The sequence below is a fragment of the Ptiloglossa arizonensis genome, chromosome 8 (assembly GCF_051014685.1).
Source record: "Ptiloglossa arizonensis isolate GNS036 chromosome 8, iyPtiAriz1_principal, whole genome shotgun sequence".
NCBI lineage: Eukaryota > Metazoa > Arthropoda > Insecta > Hymenoptera > Colletidae > Ptiloglossa > Ptiloglossa arizonensis.
The window spans coordinates 17948458-17968781 of NC_135055.1; the positions used below are offsets into that span (position 1 = coordinate 17948458).

A 20324-nucleotide genomic window follows, 5' to 3' on the forward strand; every position below is an offset into this window, starting at 1 on the left:
GTGTATGTTTTCTTCTTTTGGGATTGCAAGTGGGGAGAAGATGACATTTTGACAGAAAATAGTACGCGATAGTGATCTGGGTTAGGTACAATTTTGAAGACAATTAACATTTTTCGAGTCCTCTTCAGATATCTATTCTATGGAGAAAGATGGATCAGTTTTCCAAGGAACTGTGGCTAGTAATGGGTCAGACGCTCGGGGTTAGGTATAATTATTATAAAGACAATTAATATTAAAGGGTTCGACCCTTTTACCGGTGCTACCAGATTCCTCTTCGCTCTTAATCTTCTCCCTGCAGTAGATTAATATTTCGAACGAAAAATGTATTTAAAATAAACTTAATTTCAAGATTAACGCTCGATTCGATATTCTGGTAAATGTAATTTATTTCCTTAAACTCTATTCGAGAGATTCTAAAAAGGATTGGATTTATCGATACTATCGAGTACTCGCAAGGATCGTAGCTGCATTGTAGATTCCATCGACGTTCTCCGAGAAAAGACAAGTTCGATCAACTTCCTCCCAGTTACTTAATTCACCGTAAATTAGAAAATTTATCGAGCGCAGCGATAGGAAAAGTGACGACAGATTTCCCCGTGGTCGTTCTCTCCTTTTCTTTTTTTCTTTTCTTTTTTTTTTTTTCTTCTTTCACCCCGGACGTTCCAGTCAGCCAATGAATCACTGAGTTTCCCGCCACGAAGAGGGATAACCTTTGCTCTCGCCGTCGTAAATCAGACTATCTCGTACTCGAAAGGTTTTATTATTTTATCCGGTACTCGTCCCAGCGTGGTTCTCGCGACGAAGAATTTCAGATGGCGGGGTCGTTCCGGCGCGGGAGATGCCCGAAAATTCAACGAGACGCTTTCCTGATCGGTTTACTAGATTTTGAGTTTCATCTGACCGTGGATACGCGTTTCAGAAAACGTATCGCGAAATACTTCCGCTTGCAAAGTAGAAAAACGTCACGCCAACGACCCCTGTAAATATCGGAAACCGGATTAACCGCGGTATTTGTTGTTCGCGAGCGATGGTCCGTCCAAAATATCCATCACTCTGTGGATTCGAAATTTCGTGTTCAGTTTGCGAAATGAATCGAGTATCGCTTCTGAAACAAACGGTAGAACTTATTTATACGTTCGTTATCGGAGTAACTTGAATTATTTTTCACTTTTGAGGAAAATTACCCGGTGAGATATAAATGGAGGGGTATGTTTAAAAAGAAAGTATTGTACACGAAATGTAACTTTTGCGTACAGTTATTTATATTGTAGGTAGTGGAGTTATAATGGTGGGGAAAAGATACAATTTTTCAAATATTTATTTAAATACGTGGATCGAAAATAACACGAGATTGTAAGTTGTTGATCGATAAAGTATAGAAAGAAAAAATATGAATCTTGAATTCAGAGAAACCTGGAAACACGAGGATGTACAATCTGCATCTGAGAAAGTGCATCTGCATCCAAAGACACGATGGGTCCTATTCGTTCATAGTCGATCTCAAACGCGTACTGAACCACGTAAACAATCTGGAATACTTTCACATTAATCAAAATTGATCCAGTTGACTCCCATCTCCCAAAATATTTCCCCACAATAATTCCAATGTCCCCATCCCTCTTCTTTCGACAAATGCAACACGTAGAGCCAACGAGAAAGGAAACGAAACAGCGACGACAATTTAATCTACACTGTAATCCAACCCCGTATACCGACGCATACATTTTTCAATAGTTCGTAAATCATCCCGAATCCTTGCACTTCCCCTGGTACCATGAAATGTTCACATTGTGGAGTAATTTTGCATTAGTCAGAAATCTCGCGAGAGTTGACCCAGTGTAACTCCTCTTAGGATCGATCTTCCTTTCTCGGTACGGTATGAAGATAAATTGCAACGTATTCCTCTTCCCTCGATGAATAAAACCGATGGAGTCAATGAGAGAAAGAAGAACAATTCCGATGCGTTCTCCAATGGTTCGTGAATCACGCTCGAGTCCCGCGATACTTCTCGCGAATACCGGTCCAGGAGCAGCCCGGTTTATCGGTGTTATCGCGTCGCGGTGGTGTGGCGACGCTACCCACGCTTGCCACCAGAGGGAAACTTACCACTAACCGTTTCCCGCAAGTTCCCGTACCTGCTCCGATCGGTATATATACGATCCCATACCGATCTTCCAATGTCCCGGCGTATAAGGCAGGGCCTGCTAGGATGCCTTACCGACGAGTCCACTAGCAGGCCCGGGATGAAACGCTTCTCCCCACTTCCTTATATTTCCGTTCTCTCCTTCCTCTTACATCTTCAAATTTAGAGCCGCCAAAGTGGTATTCCGATTCCGTCACGTGCATAAGGACGACGATACCCGTTTCGCTTTAAATGCTAATGAACAAGCTCCGATCCCGGCTACCCGAAAACAGGAGCCAGTCGCGAAGTGGCGGAGTTCGCGGACCTGGCTGGCGCAGCGTGGATGAAAAATGACATGGCTGGCCGAATTAATTTCGAGCGACAATTATTCCAGAGGGACGGATCGTGGATTAAGACGTTCCCTCTGGGAAGTTCCAGCCACGTTCCTACGGACCTTGTAATTTCGATGCTCGCGCGGAACTTGCGAAATTTGTGGCGCGCGACAAATGTCTACCAACTAACCGGCAATCCGTCTAATCTACTCCACCCTGAACCGGGCATTAGGCCGCCAGCTTGAAACCGGGATTACGGAATCCTCTTAGACACCGCGGGACTTTTAATTTCGATTAATTAACTGCCGCAATCGCCCGTGAACGTCCCTTAATTTATCGCTGAGATTTCAGGGTGCGTCGAAGTCTTCCGGTTGGCGAGCTGGTTGCCGGTCCTTTGAGGAGACACTCGACGATATAGCCAACCCAGGTGTAACTTGGACTTTATCCTTTGAGAAAACACTGGACCGTAAACTTAGCCCAGACTTTGCTTAGACCTTCGAGGAAACACTGGTCAAATTTAACAACTTTAACTTAAACTTAATCTCGATCTAACTTAGACCTAATCTTTCAAAAAGATACTATAATAGATGATAGATTTAACCCAGATTTGGTTGTTGGAGAAAATCTCAATCCTAACGCTCGAATAAGTTGCCATTTTAGCCTAGCTTGGTTCGAGGAACTTGTCTACGCGTGCGTTGATGTCTCTTTCGAGGCTCCAGAGTCGAAAACCAAACGCAAACGCGCGAAATCAACTCGCACTGCTTGTATTGTTGATCCATTTTTATGAAATCGTCCAATCTATGGACAATTCATATCCAAAAGAAAAGAACTCCCATTTTTGAAAATCGTCTAAACGAAAATATCTCCTACGTGTTTTTAGACAAAATTTAGTGACCAAAACGAGAGACATTAAAGAAACGAAGAAGTACAAAGGATCCTGGAACGATGAATATAAAAAGAATTTCAATTATCTATCCTTTTATGTACACAAAGTATGTTCTTTTTTCTCACGATAAAGCGAAGTGTATTTATAAATTGATAAGAGGAAACGAATGAAAATTTTACCGATCAATTTTACAATTTCTCTCTCGGGAGACTGTTTCGCTTAATTAAGTTACCCGAGCCGGTGTTACCTGTTCGAAGACTATTATGCTAAATGACTAGCATCCGCGTAAAGAAAATTATACGAACTGGTAGAACAAGGAAGACTCCAGACACGATTCCAGTTGAAACCGGAGAGCCGGTGCGTGTAACAAAGTGCTGAACGCGAACAAGCTCGACGTCGCAACTTCGTCGCGTTACCTCGGACTTCGGCTAATTAAAACTACGCTCCAATTAGCTCGAAATAACGGTCGTGTGTTCCTATAGCAACAATTATAGCAAGTTTGGTCCGACGATGGTGAGATTTCCGATTACGTAGCTCCTTACCAACACGAGTTTTTCAACAGCCGGCTGCGGACTGAATTTTTCGTCGATTTTAATAGCGATTTAATTTTCAACGACTGCGAATGAAAACTAAAAGAGCATAAAAGCGTTCACGTTGCCAAGTTTCTTCGAGGAACGATGGAGAATTGATTCGTAAGTACTAAATTTGTTGTAATACTCGTTGTAATTGGTTGTAATTGGTATAAAGCAAAGCTTGTTTCATTGATAAACTTCGTCCGCGTGTATACAGTTAACTCAATTCAATCACCGCAATTTTTACCGTAATTAGTACACGAATCAATATTTTTCTTCTTATTACAATTGATACGATTTTGAAGAATTTTTACCTATATTAATAAAAAGTCTTTCGAACGTTTAGGAATACCTTAGTGGGCAGTTCTCTGCACGGGGCCATTCCGAGACGTCAGTACTCAACGTTCGAAAATAGTAATCGAATATCGTTAAGGTATTGAAGAATTAAGAGAACAGGTGTCCAGTAAATCGTGAATAATGTATTTTAATTTTCTCGACGCACGCGATCGCACTTGGCAGACTTTCTCATTTTCCTCCTCGCAGTTCACTCTTAACTGACTTTGCAGGAAAGTGCACGCTCTCCGGGCAACCCATTCGTGCGCGTATTCCTCTAAGTTCCTCTAAACGTAGCACTTCCTATAAGAGCCTAATGTAACGTAAAGCTGACTGAAGATACGGACGCTCGAAGCTAAAAGCCCTTCTAAATGAAAACTTACCTCTACTGAATAATTCGCCCAAAGGGTTATCAGAACTTTTTTCCATAAAACGAACCTTTGAAAATACTACAGAACTCTCGTTGGTGCAGCAACAATATCACCGGAACGTGTACCATTCACCTCGCGGATGAGTTCAATGCTATTTTGTTCCTACGTTTACAATGTACCCGTACAAAATTTTGTATCGAAATTCATACAATAGCTTATTATATAATAATATTGGAATATTCTCCCTTCCCAATCGTTCTACTTTTGTCCAAAACATTCTCCACCGCGGTTAATTGTAGCGATGTAATCTTCGTTTATGGTAAAAATGTATTCACAGCGAAAAGAGAATCTTATCGTTACGTAAAAATGATTCTTACAGAGATACTATTTTATCAAGACGGTGTAACCTCTTTGAATTTCCACTTTTCAACTTACTCGGAGATGGTTTTCCGCGGTATCGTGGGTTTCTTCTCTGTTCTTTCGATCGAAACAACTTCGACGAACCCCACACTAACTTCGCAAAAAGTTTATTTATTTCTCAGCCAACGAACCCTCCAACTGTGGTTACATCGGATCGTTAACCAAGTTCTACGGATTTTGAACTCGAAAATATCCAAATATTGCTATTACAATATTTTTTCTTACTCGAAACTATAATCGAAGCAGCGAGCTCAACAATACAACAATACACTAAATAAAATATAAACCTTTGTAACAACAAGTAACGACCTAACCCTCTTACAATTACTCATGTTTACACGATAAATAATTTACGTTCAAAAATTAAATTCTTCCTTCTTCGAACAATTGGAAAATTATCAATCTTCCTACGAAGCCTCTAAACTTTCGTTCATCGAATCTCTTCTACTTAAAAACTTCGATGTGTCGAAAGCTCTGTAACTTCGATAGACTCGGAATACGTGTAACTCGAAGATCTCTTAGCTTTTCCTTTAAGATTCGAGTTAATACTTCCGCTCTCGCGAATTAAATTCGTGGAAATATTTAACATTATTTTCGGTTCTGAGACCGTGCGAGAACGCGCGCGTACCGGCGCGAAGGAACGGGCCGCACACACGAGAAATGCTGTTAGCGCTGATTATTTCCGAGGATAACAACATTTCGACGCCTGGGCTTTGTGCGCGCGTTTCCATCGAATTTCCTGGCATGCCTCGTAGAAAACGCAGGCCACTGGGCGTCGAATAATTCCCACCCGGTCCGTTCATCGAGCTATCCGCGTCATTGCTCTCGATTTTGTTCCGAAACAAAGGCCACGCGGGTCGAGGAGTCTCATTCATTTGTCCGTTCGGTCATGCTGCTTATTAACGAGAGAGCTCGGCCTGATAAATAGCTCGATCGAACAACGATTATTCCACGCTCGTTTTTCGGCCATTGAAGTTAATAATCTTTCAAACGACTCGCTACACGTCATTCAGCGTGATAATTCGTGCGGAAGAAAGTCTCTCGTTAAGGGTATTGAAGATCGCGACGAGATCGTCTCGCTCTGCTGCACGACGCGCGCGTGTACTGTGAGCAGCTGAGAAAATTACCTCCGGAAGAAATTGTGAATCGCGTCGAGTCAGAGGTCGAGTCGCGTAGATCTTCGAAGATCTACGACTTGGCAAACATTGCTCGACGTTGTCCAGATTCTCCTTGGACGAGGTGCTACTGTGCGGAGCTGAGAAAATTACCTCTGGAGTGAATTGCAAATCATATCGAAATTGTATACAGTGGATCATGGAAAATCTGCGACTTATCAAAAGATTACTCAACGCTTTCCATATTACCCTTACATGCAATGCTACTGTGCGGAGCTGAGAAGATTACCTCTGGAGTAAATTGCAAATCGTATCGAAATTGCATATAGTGGATCTTCGAAGATCTGTGACTTAGCAAAAAATTACTCGACGATGTCCATATTCCTCTTAAGGGAATGCTACTGTGCGGAGCTGAGAAGATTACCTCTGGAGTAAATTGCAAATCGTATCGAAATTGCATATAGTGGATCTTCGAAGATCTGTGACTTAGCAAAAAATTACTCGACGATGTCCATATTCCTCTTAAGGCAGTGCTACTGTGCGGAGCTGAGAAAATTACCTCTGGAGTAAATTACGTATAGTATCTACATATGTATAATTGGTCTAAACTATTCACTCGCTCTTCGATTATTTTACACGATAAACTCCTTATTGCGCATATTTGACAAGTACAACGATTTAATTACACAACCCCGATCAATCCTACAAAATAAGATTGATTAATTCCAACTTAAATTAAATCACTTGCTATTCGACACTAGTTTCTTTAGAAATTATTATCGAATACTGTAACTCGATATTTAACACACCTGTTACTGTTTCGTATCATCTACCTTCGTGAGATTTTTCTTAAATTACATTTCCTTGAGTTCTACCAAAACCATCCTAGTTGCAACTTGTGTGCAATTTCCCGCAACCTTGCACCTCGGTCGGTGACACGTGTCAAATATTACATTCGACGCGGCACAATATCAACGAAACTTTACCAGAATTGTAAGACACAACCAGAAACTAGTCATACGTTTCCAAGCTGTGGTAACTCAAGCTTAAAAGAAAAAAGTTTGCGCACTTTCTCCTTGCCAACAATAACGAAACTCTTGCGATCAGAGAAGGACTATTTTTCCTCGAAAATCGTAGAAAATTTCTTACAATTTCTTCCATCTTCTACAGTTCTCGAGCCAACACCAGCCACCCCCAAAAGTTTCTCTCTTTAATTCGTTCGTCGTCTGTATTCTACACGACGAAGAAAATAAATAAATAAATTCTTGATTTAGTCGTTCCGGTCGGATTCGACGGTTTAATGAAAAACTTCTGTATAGTTTTCGAGCAACACCAACAGTAATCTATTATTCTCGCGGAGAGTGTTATCGAGTTAACGCGTAAAGACTCGACGCTGATGGTTAACGATCGGCCCGGTTACCATCGACATCGAGCGTTTTAAAACGCTCGATCGAATTTTCCACGAAACTGGTGACGTGCGCCTCACACCATCCCGTAATGTCGGCTCGGTGAACTCAGCCCCGGCAATTCGCTCGACGACGTTAATTACGCGAAGTTTCCCGGCCGCAGAGACGATAATGAGCCACGCTCCGCCAGAAAACTTCGCCCCGTTGAGTCGAACGTCTCTCTCGAAGACGATTAAGAGATTCGACGGGCTACACGCGCGTCTTAGCTTTCAGAGAAAGCACCCCTTGGTATTTCGGTTCGCTTCGGGGTAGACTGCACCGCGTGTCTTCGAGATTTTACCCGTTTGTGTTTGTTCCGAACAAACACGTGGCTCTCCGGGACCTCTACGCGCGGAAACGAGCTGGAAGAAACCAGAAAGAGAGAGAGAGAGAGAGAGAGAGAGAGAGAGAGAGAGAGAGAATTGTGTTTCGGAAAAATTTCAACCCCCAAAACGGTTTGCCTTTTCCTGGAGAGATCAAGAGGTCAAGAGTTAACAGAGATGATACACTTCTGGGAATTTTTTTCTCGAAATTTCTGAGACCTCTTCCAGTTAATGTACCTTCGTCGGAAAGAGTAGACTTTGGACCGATGATTGTATTTTTTTTTTTTTAGTTACAAACACGCAAAAATGATTAAGTTACTGGAATTTCTCCGAGGGCTTTCCCCTCAGAAATATATACAATACTTTGTCACGGAGAGCGTCACTGAGTTCGCGGTTATTTAAAATTACGAAGGAAGAACATTTTGTTGGACGATAATGTAAATTTATCCTCGAGCGAGGGAGTTTTTCGAAATTCCTGGCAAAATGGCAAACGTTCGTTGGGAATGTTTTGATTTTTTTTTTACGTTGAATGGCTAGTTAAAAATCAAAATACTCTATCGAAAGAGAATTCTTTATTTCGAGGACGAGTTGTTTACATGCGAAAAAGACTGTGAAAATTTCGTCCAAATCGATACACTGGTCTTCGAGATATCCTGTCCATCGATGATAAAAATACAGTTTCGAGGAAAACGCGTGCGAAATTTCAACGCGTGTGTTTACTTTAATCGTAACGCTTGAACATTTGAACGATGGTGAATCACGTTTCGGGAAAATTTCACGCGGAAAATGCTTTGATTTTTCCAGGAAAGATTAATTCGATTCGTGAATCCTTTCTGACGAGAGGATTGCACAGATGTTGGTTCGTTGGTCGAAATTCGTCGACGAATAATTTGTTAGCCCCGTTTGGGGGCTGGGAATCGGGTCGCGCCCGCACCGGGGCTTCATTAACGCGTATGGTATTGTCATCGGTGGAAATTACGAAAAATTGCGATTGGAGGGATGAAAAATAGGGTGCAGAGACATGATAAATTTTAGGGTGATTAAACACGAGTCCAGGGCTCGAATGTGCTTCTGTATCGATTAAATGCACAACGCAACGAAATATTATCGATAATTGGATGATCTCCCGTTGGAACGATGCGCAATACCTTAATGGCGTAATTAGGTGCTCGGTAAACAAATATTATGGCCACGAATGCGGTCGAGTTTATTCAACAAGGAACGGATGATATTTTCGAAGCTACGGCTACTTTTTAAAGAGTCCATTATTTGTTTATTAATTTAACCCAATTGCATCATTAGCGTATGTACGCGCAATTTTCCTGACCATTATCAGAGCGGCGACCTCGGTTACCTTCGTCCACATTGTGAGTGAATAATGTTGTCCGAGAACAGGATAATAGAATACACAATGTATTGTACATTTTAGTTCTTTTATTTATATTTCAATTTACCGGTATGTTTTTGAAACACGTCTACCGTGTAGAAATTGCAGGTATTGTATAACTATGAAATGTTATTACCAAAGAAGAGGACAAAAAATATGTACGCATAAATATGCATATACGAATATTTGACTTTATTTTTAACTTTCAAAAAATCACCGAATTAACTTCCAGGTATATTTTAAAATATTTATTCTTAGATTTAACAAAAAAAAATTTAATGATAACAATTTCCATTCTTTTTCTATCTTTGGTACGATGCAAATGGGTTAATAATTCATATTCTAACAAAGGAACTACCGAACGACTTACTCGTCTCGTAATACGCTCTTATGCTTCCTTGTAATATACAAAGTTTCATAAATTCTTAAACGTTGCGAAACATTTCTGTGTTACAATATTATATTTATTCATACGTCTCGAAAAACTGTTTCAACTTCGCAATCAATTACCTCGGTATTATCCACGACGAAAATTATATTATTCTCCCGAATAATACCAATTACCAGATCTCGCTATGAAAAGATTGCCACGAGCTGTGTCACGAAAGAGATCGATGGAACCCCGTATAAATTAATACCGTATCATTGTACATCGATACGATACGAATCTCTTACTGGTAAATCGGCGCGAAAGTCAAACGTTCTTTCGTTACAATTTAATCAGCCCATAATTAAATGGATCGTCGATAATGATCGTTCTAAAACAACCAACAAACGAATAATTCACGGGGCAAATAATCGTGGAATATCAACAATGTGGCGCGTAATTAAAATGGAAATTAATTACGCCGCAGTCGCGGCCAAGGTAGAGCTAGATGAATTAATGTTTGTAATCAACGCGCGAAATAATGAATTAAAAAGTTAGCTCGTTTCAACAATCCGCCGACAGAAACTGTATCCAACTTCCGCGGAAGTGGAAGGCGAAGGAATGCGAAACGCATTTCCGGGCCCGCTCCGGTGCAGCATCGGCGACGTCCACGACCTCGCGTACTTTTCCAAGGAAGCTCGAAAGCTGACGGAGCTTAGATTATTTTCATAACGGCGCGGTACGCGTAGCTGCGTTTATGAAGATCTCACGCGACGCGAAAAATGACGCGCGACCGAAATTAATACCAGTCGCGAAGAGCTGGGAATCCACGCCTCCGTCTACCCCCCTGAATATTGAATTTTTTCACCACCAATAACGCGTCCCGGAGTTTTATCCAGTGATCCGGTTTCGCAATCTATTAAAGCGACCCACGGGGAAATATTGAACACCTTTGCATAAATAAAATTGAAATTCGCGCTCGCCAATTGAGAGTACAAGGTTGGGTAATAGGTGAGTAGGTATATTATTATTTTTAAAAGGTTTGGATCAGTGGTTTGCGCACTGTTCGATATTTATGGATTGTCGATTTGGAAGAAGGCATAGAAGAATTAAGTATGGTAGATAGCAAGTGGTCGAAATATTACAAAGTTAAATGAAATCTTTTGTCGCGTTAATTTATATAAAAATATTACCTTCGCGAGTATTTTATTCACCGAATTCTGAATCGATGGAACGTGCTGTCGGCAAGGGCCGGAACAAAGTGACGTAAACGTGAAAAAATTATCGACAGAATATTCATGTTCGCGCCTTATTGTTTGATAATTTATACAAAAATGTTTCCATCGCGGCTACTACGCTCCGTTTATTCGAAATTAACGTATCATCGCCGAGGGTTGTAATAAAGGAGTGCAAACGATCAAAAAAATTGTTAAAATATTCGCCAGTACCTTATTGTTCGGTAATTTACGCAAAAACGATTCGATTCAAGGTTAGCTGAAACGATCCATTCTCGTGTCTCTTTCATGGTACTATCGTCGCGAAGCGTTTAATAATTTTCGGCCACGCCATTCGCAGGAAGTGATTTCGCACTTTCGGTGTAATTTATGCCGCCCTTGGACACTCGTCCGGAAAAAAGTGGCGGCACGTGAAAATATTTAATGCCCCGAAGACCGCCAAGGCGTAGAACTGAGGTTAACGTTAACTTTTTCAGGCGGAGCCAGCCCTGATGTACGACAGTGTGCAGGTGTTCGCCGTGGGATTGAGGACCCTGGAGCAGTCGCACGCGTTGAGGCCAGCGAATATCTCTTGCGAGATGGAGCACCCCTGGGACGGTGGACTGTCCCTCATCAACTACATAAACTCGGTGAGTTTCCGCGACTTACGTGCACGTGTACCTCTTTAAGAGATCGCGGACGTGTAATTTCGCGAAACTTGATCCTCGTTTTGCTCCTTTCGCGCGAAATCCACGTACATTTACGAGCAGTTACGATAAGTAACATTTTTCTGGCGTCCGATAAGAAGTATTTGCGATACTGGTCCGCAAATGCGGCATTCGCAGGGCTACCGTCGTTTCTGAATCGAGTGGGTGGAGTAATAATTTTATTTCGAATCGATGGAGATTTTTTAATCGAAGAAAGGGAGAGGGTGAGAAAGTAGCCCTCGAAGAAAATACTCACTTGTAATTGTTTACTAGGGTAAGATTTTTAAGTGGAACTTTAATCTTAGATTTGAGATACGTTTCATCGTTTTTCTTTTCGATAGAAAGATATTGAGAGAGGGAAAGGGGTTGAAGATAGCCCTTGAAGAAAATACTCAGTTCGTAATTTTTTACTCAGGAGAAATTTTTAAGTGGAAATGGAATTTTTCAGAGTTCTGTTTCTTTTTTCTCGTGTATTTTCGAGAATACCAATCATCAAACTATGATGTACTTCTCAATCAGTTTCAATTAATAGAAATCTTATTAATGCAATATTCTAAATTCGCAGCCAATTAGCTCGGTACTACCCACGACGAATTATTGTTCGTCGCGAGTAATACCGATTACCAGGTCTCACCACGTGGAGGTTGCTGCGAGCGGAGACCCGGAGAGAGATAGATGGAATCAAAGTTCCATCGATCTCCCTCGATACGCAGTACAAACGAAATTACTAAACCATGGAGATGGAAGGAATCAAAGTTCCTTCGATCTCCTGGTTTAGTCCTGCCGAGCAATTACATGATGGAAAAATGAGGCAAAATTGGGAAAGACGCGACGCGAACCGTGGAGTTGGTCTTACTAGGTCTATCCCGTTTCCCCTCAGTGGGCCCGATTCTCAAGGAAATGCGCGACGCCGTCCACTCCGAGGAGTGCCCCGTTTCTCCCAACTCCGCAGCCAGGAGCCACGCAGAGCGTGGACCTGACTCACGGAGGATGACGAAGAGAGGGTCTTATGGAACAAGGGCTTCCGCAGGGACCGGTGCGAACACCTGCCCCTGTGTTCGCAGCATGTTCTCTCTCAAAGCGGACGCACCAGAAGAGACGGCGATCGACCGTTCGGACCACCTACACGGCCGGTCACTTGCTTATGCAACAAGCAGAGGTGGCCGGACTGAGAAACGAGCAAGCGAGCAAAAATAAGCTAAAGATTGGATAATTGCTCGGCAGATCACATTATTCGTACACGGTGGCCTTAATACTAACTTAGTCTAACCTTAAAATTATAGACGCTCGGAGGATGCGACGAAGCAGTCCTCTTCGTTCTTCTTTTTTCGATAAATCTAGCTAAAGTAGCCAAATGAAATTTGCAATAAATATTAAACAAGTCAAGACAAGATCAAAAGATCGACACGGTACGTGTGGGTTAATGGTTAAACACAGTTATGCAGTAACGAAAGAAATAAACATGGAAAAACAAGTACAAATAAAAATCGGAGACCAAACAAAATAAATAAGAAAAAAAAATTAGAGGGAGGTCGCCAGTATTGACCACCGCCTACCAACTGTCAGTACCGGTCACCAAGGGGTCCACCAGTGTCCGCGTGGTCCGTGGAGGGGGGCCAGATACCTAAAAAGGAAGAGATCCATCCATCTCCGTGGCTACCTGTGGAATGAAATTGTCGGTAACCGGCGGTTCTATATATAGCTCCTCGAAGGTGACTTACCCCTACTTCGACCGCCTTTGTTCCATCTAACCGAATATTTCAACAAATCGATGGCTTTTCAGCTATTGTTTGTACCAGGATATTGTTAACAATTGTTTAAACTATGTTTCGACGACGATTGTTAACAATTATGATAAATAAACATCAAGGTATTGCGAAATCCGCGAAGATGAACGGTTTCTGCGTATGTTTGTTCGTCTGCGCGATTGTTATTAACATTTACGCATATGCTGAATATTAATGTTACAGTATGCAATTTATGTATGCATTAAAACATTTGAAATTCAATTAATCACTTGTCTAGATAAAAAGAGATCATCGTAATGAATACTTGTGAATCGATAATCGATCTCAACGGAAAATTCATTCGCGAACATACAATATTTCAACGAAATGAAATTTTAAGCTATTATTGATACTAGGATATTGTTAATAATTGTCTAATGTATGGTTCTACGGTGATTATTATTAATAATGATAAATAAACAAAAAGATATTGCGAAATCTCTGTAAGCACGTTTCGAATATTAATGTTACAATATGCATTTTATTCATGGAATATACATCATTAATTAGTTTACAGAAATTAGTTTTGGTCGAAAATCGAGAAACATGTAAATACCAATCTTTTACTGTGATTTTCGATCAAAATTAACTAATTAAAATGATTTGTCTTGCATAAATAAATGCATATTGCATATATTAATATTCGGAACATGCGTAGATATCATTAACAATCGTATGGAGGAACAAACATGGATAGAAACCGTTTACCTTTACAAATTTTGCAATATCTTGATGTTTATTTATCATTATTATTAATAACCGCTGTAGGACCATACATTAAACAATTATTGACAATGCCCTGATAAAAATAATGCCTTAAAATAACATTTCGTTGAAATATATTTTGTTCGCGAACGAATTTTTCGTCGAGGTTAACTGACACTGTCAAGGCTACACGTATCGATTGTCGATTCACAATTGTACAACACGATGATTTTTCTATCTAGAAAGACGAAAAATTAAATTACGGCGCTTTTAAATAAAAAATGCAACTTTTACGCGTATTGTCTAAATTACGAGAATTGAACAAATGCTAAATTAATGTACCTAATCAACAATTATTACTTTCCATGCTTTAAAACTTTATGAAACATGTTTTTACTTCGAATCTTGAGCAAAATTAATTTCTATAGTCAAATTAATCATTCTTAATGAATAAATAGGATGCATACTGTAACATTAATATTCAGCACATGCTTAAATATTAGTAACAATCGCGCAGACGAACAAACATACGCAGAAACCGTTCATCTTCGCGGATTTCGCAATACCTTGATGTTTATTTATCATAATTGTTAACAATCGTCGTCGAAACATAGTTTAAACAATTGTTAACAATATCCTGGTACAAACAATAGCTGAAAAGCCATCGATTTGTTGAAATATTCGGTTAGATGGAACAAAGGCGGTCGAAGTAGGGGTAAGTCACCTTCGAGGAGCTATATATAGAACCGCCGGTTACCGACAATTTCATTCCACAGGTAGCCACGGAGATGGATGGATCTCTTCCTTTTTAGGTATCTGGCCCCCCTCCACGGACCACGCGGACACTGGTGGACCCCTTGGTGACCGGTACTGACAGTTGGTAGGCGGTGGTCAATACTGGCGACCTCCCTCTAATTTTTTTTTCTTATTTATTTTGTTTGGTCTCCGATTTTTATTTGTACTTGTTTTTCCATGTTTATTTCTTTCGTTACTGCATAACTGTGTTTAACCATTAACCCACACGTACCGTGTCGATCTTTTGATCTTGTCTTGACTTGTTTAATATTTATTGCAAATTTCATTTGGCTACTTTAGCTAGATTTATCGAAAAAAGAAGAACGAAGAGGACTGCTTCGTCGCATCCTCCGAGCGTCTATAATTTTAAGGTTAGACTAAGTTAGTATTAAGGCCACCGTGTACGAATAATGTGATCTGCCGAGCAATTATCCAATCTTTAGCTTATTTTTGCTCGCTTGCTCGTTTCTCAGTCCGGCCACCTCTGCTTGTTGCATAAGCAAGTGACCGGCCGTGTAGGTGGTCCGAACGGTCGATCGCCGTCTCTTCTGGTGCGTCCGCTTTGAGAGAGAACATGCTGCGAACACAGGGGCAGGTGTTCGCACCGGTCCCTGCGGAAGCCCTTGTTCCATAAGACCCTCTCTTCGTCATCCTCCGTGAGTCAGGTCCACGCTCTGCGTGGCTCCTGGCTGCGGAGTTGGGAGAAACGGGGCACTCCTCGGAGTGGACGGCGTCGCGCATTTCCTTGAGAATCGGGCCCACTGAGGGGAAACGGGATAGACCTAGTAAGACCAACTCCACGGTTCGCGTCGCGTCTTTCCCAATTTTGCCTCATTTTTCCATCATGTAATTGCTCGGCAGGACTAAACCAGGAGATCGAAGGAACTTTGATTCCTTCCATCTCCATGGTTTAGTAATTTCGTTTGTACTGCGTATCGAGGGAGATCGATGGAACTTTGATTCCATCTATCTCTCTCCGGGTCTCCGCTCGCAGCAACCTCCACGTGGTGAGACCTGGTAATCGGTATTACTCGCGACGAACAATAATTCGTCGTGGGTAGTACCGAGCTAATTGGCTGCGAATTTAGAATATTGCATTAATAAGATTTCTATTAATTGAAATTGACTGAGAAGTACATCAGAGTTTGGTGATTGGTATCGAAAGAAAGTCAAATATTATTTGCACAAAGTTTCAGTTTGTCGAACAGTGTAAATAGAAAATAATGATTCCTTACAAACCTATCGTATAACTGTGTCGAATAAGTTTGTTCCAAAATAAATACGAACTAAAGAATTTTGCAAACGCTATGTTTGTCGAGATAAGATTCTTTACTGAATACTTCCGAGACTAATGTCAAGCGGTATGAAAGTTATTGCGTTATACGTTCAGAAATACTTGAATAAAGCCATGGAGATCTCTTGAAAGCGGAATTCAACGTTTCCTTGCGTTGGCAAAATATTAGATGGGAAATGCCTCGGAATGCTTATGATGGTTGTCGGAAATAATAAAAAAGGCCAGAAACTTTTAATTCGTTTTAATTTATCGTGTAAATTGAAAAAATCCTTTGAGTACACATACGTATCGTTAAAAATAAGTATAAAATATATGAGAGCTCAGTGAAAAAGTGAATGAGAAGTTATTACGTAAAAACTAAAATGATGTAACGATTAATTCCGTCCAGAAAAAAATGAGAAAAGTTCGTCTTGATTACGATACAAGTTTCTATCGATATACATGCGGTATAAATAATTAAACGACTCGTGTAAACTGTGTTCGATGAATCTTTCAAACGATTTGAAAATAATAGAAAATTCCACGCTACGTAATATTTCCCAAGCGAGAAACGAAATCGTTTAAATATTTGTACATAAATAAGTCTCGTTGGCCATAATCGTGACACGGTATTGTGGAGGAAAGCTTCACTCTTTATTACTCTAACCCGCTTTCAACAAACAACGACGTTTATCACGCGCACGAAGAAACCTACACTGTGGTTGGCGATAAATTACGAATGCAAAAGGATTGGACGAACGCCAAAAACTACTCTGGATAATCGCGAACAGCGGTATCGAGTTCTTTCGGTGAACGAGGATCGAACAAATCATGGTTTATAAATTTGAAACAGGTCGAAGCTGAAAATGAAAAAAAAAAAATATCCATTAACGATACATCTTGATGCTACGGTTCCTACGACGGCTATAAAATATTATTCTTTTAAAATTCGGAAAATTTCGTTACACGAAAATTCAACACTTGATTGCCAATTGTTGCTCACAATGTCAATTGATTGTCCATCGTTGCGCCTTTTCGCGAAAATTCTCGTTGATTAACGTATCCCATTTCGCGTGTCGAATAACTCCGAGAATTCTGAATATAAAAAAATAAAATAAAAAAAAAAAAAAAAAAAACGATGGAAAGAATAAATTCAATACTCGGGGAAGATTACGTTCGCGAGAAAATTGTTCTCAAAATTCGTGCAGCTGTCAGTGAAAAATCGTGGCGGTCCGAGAAGCGAGTAAAAAAAAAAAATGAAAAAAAAAAACACGTAAAAACATGGCCCGATCGAATATTAGGCGTTTCGACAATGTCGACGTGCATGTTAATTGGAATTTACGCGACTCTGACGCAATTCGAGCCCCGTGTAATGAAACTTCCAAAGCTAGTCGATTTCGATAATGAACAATCTCGTTAGGATCGGAAACGAGTAAATCAAACAGCTATAATTGCGGGGTGGGGCGCGCCTAATTGTAGCTGTTTCGCTACTAACAGAATAATCGCGATGGCAATAACAGAACTAACGATGTTCTCGATAACTGATTTTATTTTGAAAACGTTCGACGCGCCTCCCTAACGTTGATGACTTTTCGACCTAGGCGAAGGGCTCCGAAACTCGAAAATATCGATGGACACGATGGATAAATAAATTTCTATCTCAAAAACCGACGTCTAATTATTCGAGGAAGAAAACAAAATGAGTCTCGAATTAAGAGAGTAATTATATCGATAAAAAAAAAAACATTAAATTTATATATTTTTCTCCTGCGAAGCAATAATTGAATTAAAATGAAAACTAACAGACATATACCTCGTGCAACGTACTTCGATAAGATATTATTTTTCCAAGCAAGTTTTCATCGTTACTCCTAATATTATTTTATATAAAATTACCAGACCAGGAATAATATTACCCGCGTAATTTTCTCTCGCAGAAACTATTCCAACATTTCCTTCCAAAATCTTTTTCTCTTCCTATTTTGATCTCCCTGCAATACTATAATACGCAACGATCGAAGCAGAAATAATTTCCAGCTACAATACGCGATTCAAAGGATGCCGGGTTTCATTGTAGCCGTTTCACCGCTATTGTAATAATCGGTTCAGGCAATAACTGTGCTAATAACGTTCTCGATAAATGATTTTATTATTTTCCCTGTGTTTCATACGCGCGACAAGAATTGCAGACACGTACGAATCATCGGCTCGCTAATGACAGGTTCCCGACCCTGGCCCTGTCGAGGGCACGAAAATTCGAACATACCGATGCATAATGCTCGAAATGCGGCAATATTCGGCCGCTTTGTGCGCCAGCCAGTGACAAGCTGAAAGCCAGTTTCTATAAATTTCAATCAACGTTTTACAACCGGTGCGCCCGCCCCCCGGGCCTGCGGTTCCGCAGGAGCTCGGATAAATTGTTTAATACAATAATGAACGGCTGCAAACCTGTCACCGCCATTGACCGCAAAACCTTCTGCGGTCTTGCTCCTCTTTTACAACGGATTCGTACCTTCCGATCGAAACACGGCCATTTTTGCGCGACAAATAATTAAAACTGTCAGAGAAATGGAAATACGTGGATTATTTCTCGTCGCGTTGAATACGTTCGTCAAAAGACCCTGAACGCAACTGGTATACCTCCGTTATTCGAAATTACAGGGCCGCAAAACGTTTGCAATGAACCACGGGAATAAAGGGACGGAATATTTAAACATCGGGTATAATTTGTGTCATCGAGCGCGGTTACAATATCGTACCGATCGAGGCGGGGTGAATAAATTTGATTCTCCCGATAGATCGTATTTATTAGTCCGACGCGGGTTATAATTCTAGATTATAATTTTTGTCGAACGAATAAAGCGTAGGAAAATTTATCTCCTCTCGTCGTTCGAAATTTGCGCGAAATTAAATGTTTCGTTAATCTTTGATAATTGGAAAAGGGTATCGATTTCTTTCGTAATCACGATCGTTTCAAAAGGACTCTCCGAAATCAAAATTCCGGTTAATCGACGTTCTACTGTACTTTCGATTTGGGATCTTTGTAAAATTGCATCCGTGGACATTCAATAAGAATAATTGATAATTTAAAGGGACAAAAACTTTGACCATTTTATACGTGATTTTTTTCGAAAATGTAACTATACATTGTCTACGAAGTTTTATATATACAATTGGTTGTTGACACTAGGTAAACACGAATTAATTCCGAGTTAGTTATTGTCACACCTTTAACGACGTTCGATAGTTTTCACCGCGAAAAACAGTCTCGGTTCCTTCGTAATCCAGACGGTCCTCGTGCCCGAAGATCTTCCCTCCACACATTATGGACCACCATTAATTTAATAGCGGGATGGCTGAATTCCAATATCGGTGGTTCCCCTAATAGTCTCCAGATATTTGCACCGTCCCGCCTCCCTCGGATTCCGGGATGACAGAGTGCATACTTTCGTCGCGTAGGTGGACAACGGAATTTCGATTTACGACGCGTTACGTGCAATTTCCGTGTCCGAAGATAACGAGTAAGATTGAACAAGATGAACAGTTTTGTAAATGGAATTTTCTCAACCCCCCCACGATCCACTATCGCGACTTGATAACTTTCTGGGGGGATAATTCGATCATTCGACCAGCGACGAAGCTGAACATTGAACACCACAGGATTAGTCGAGTTTAGGGTAACGTAGAATCGATCAACGTGGTGCGACTTGTACAGTATGCGCGCGAGAAGATTGCATCCGGAGTTATGGTGGCTTCTATTCGTCGATCGACTCTTTGAGTGCATATGGAACAAATATATACACATTTCTAAACGAATAGAACTCGCCGAAACTCTAAATGCAATCTTCTCGCGTGCATACTATACATTAGCCATAGTTCTCTGCGTTCGTGTGGCTCCTGTTATTTCAAGGACCTCTAAGTATACCTAAGCCATACGTTCTTGAAGAAGTAACCTCTGAACGAATAGAACTCGTAAAAACTTCAGATGCAATCTTCTCGAGTGCATATTATACATGAACCTCTGTCGTCTATGTTCTTGCGAGTCCTACTCTTTCGAGGGCCATCTCCTCGGCACATCCAGTCCGTTCGTTTCAGAAAAAATTACCCATAATCGAACAGATCCCACAAAAACTCCAGATGTAATTTTCTCGTGTGCGTATTGTACAATAG

At 40.7% G+C, this 20324-nt stretch overlaps 1 protein-coding gene across 3 annotated transcripts in view; it reads left to right on the forward strand.

Annotated features, from left to right (window-relative positions):
• LOC143150471 (glutamate receptor ionotropic, kainate 2) overlaps positions 1 to 20324 on the forward strand; it is a 181933-nt gene that overhangs the window by 112241 nt on the left and 49368 nt on the right. For all 3 annotated transcript variants that reach the window (XM_076318749.1, XM_076318751.1, XM_076318750.1), the window contains exon 8: positions 11385 to 11537. In XM_076318749.1, coding sequence (XP_076174864.1) covers positions 11385 to 11537 — 153 coding nt within the window. The remainder of the gene's footprint in view (positions 1 to 11384; positions 11538 to 20324) is intronic.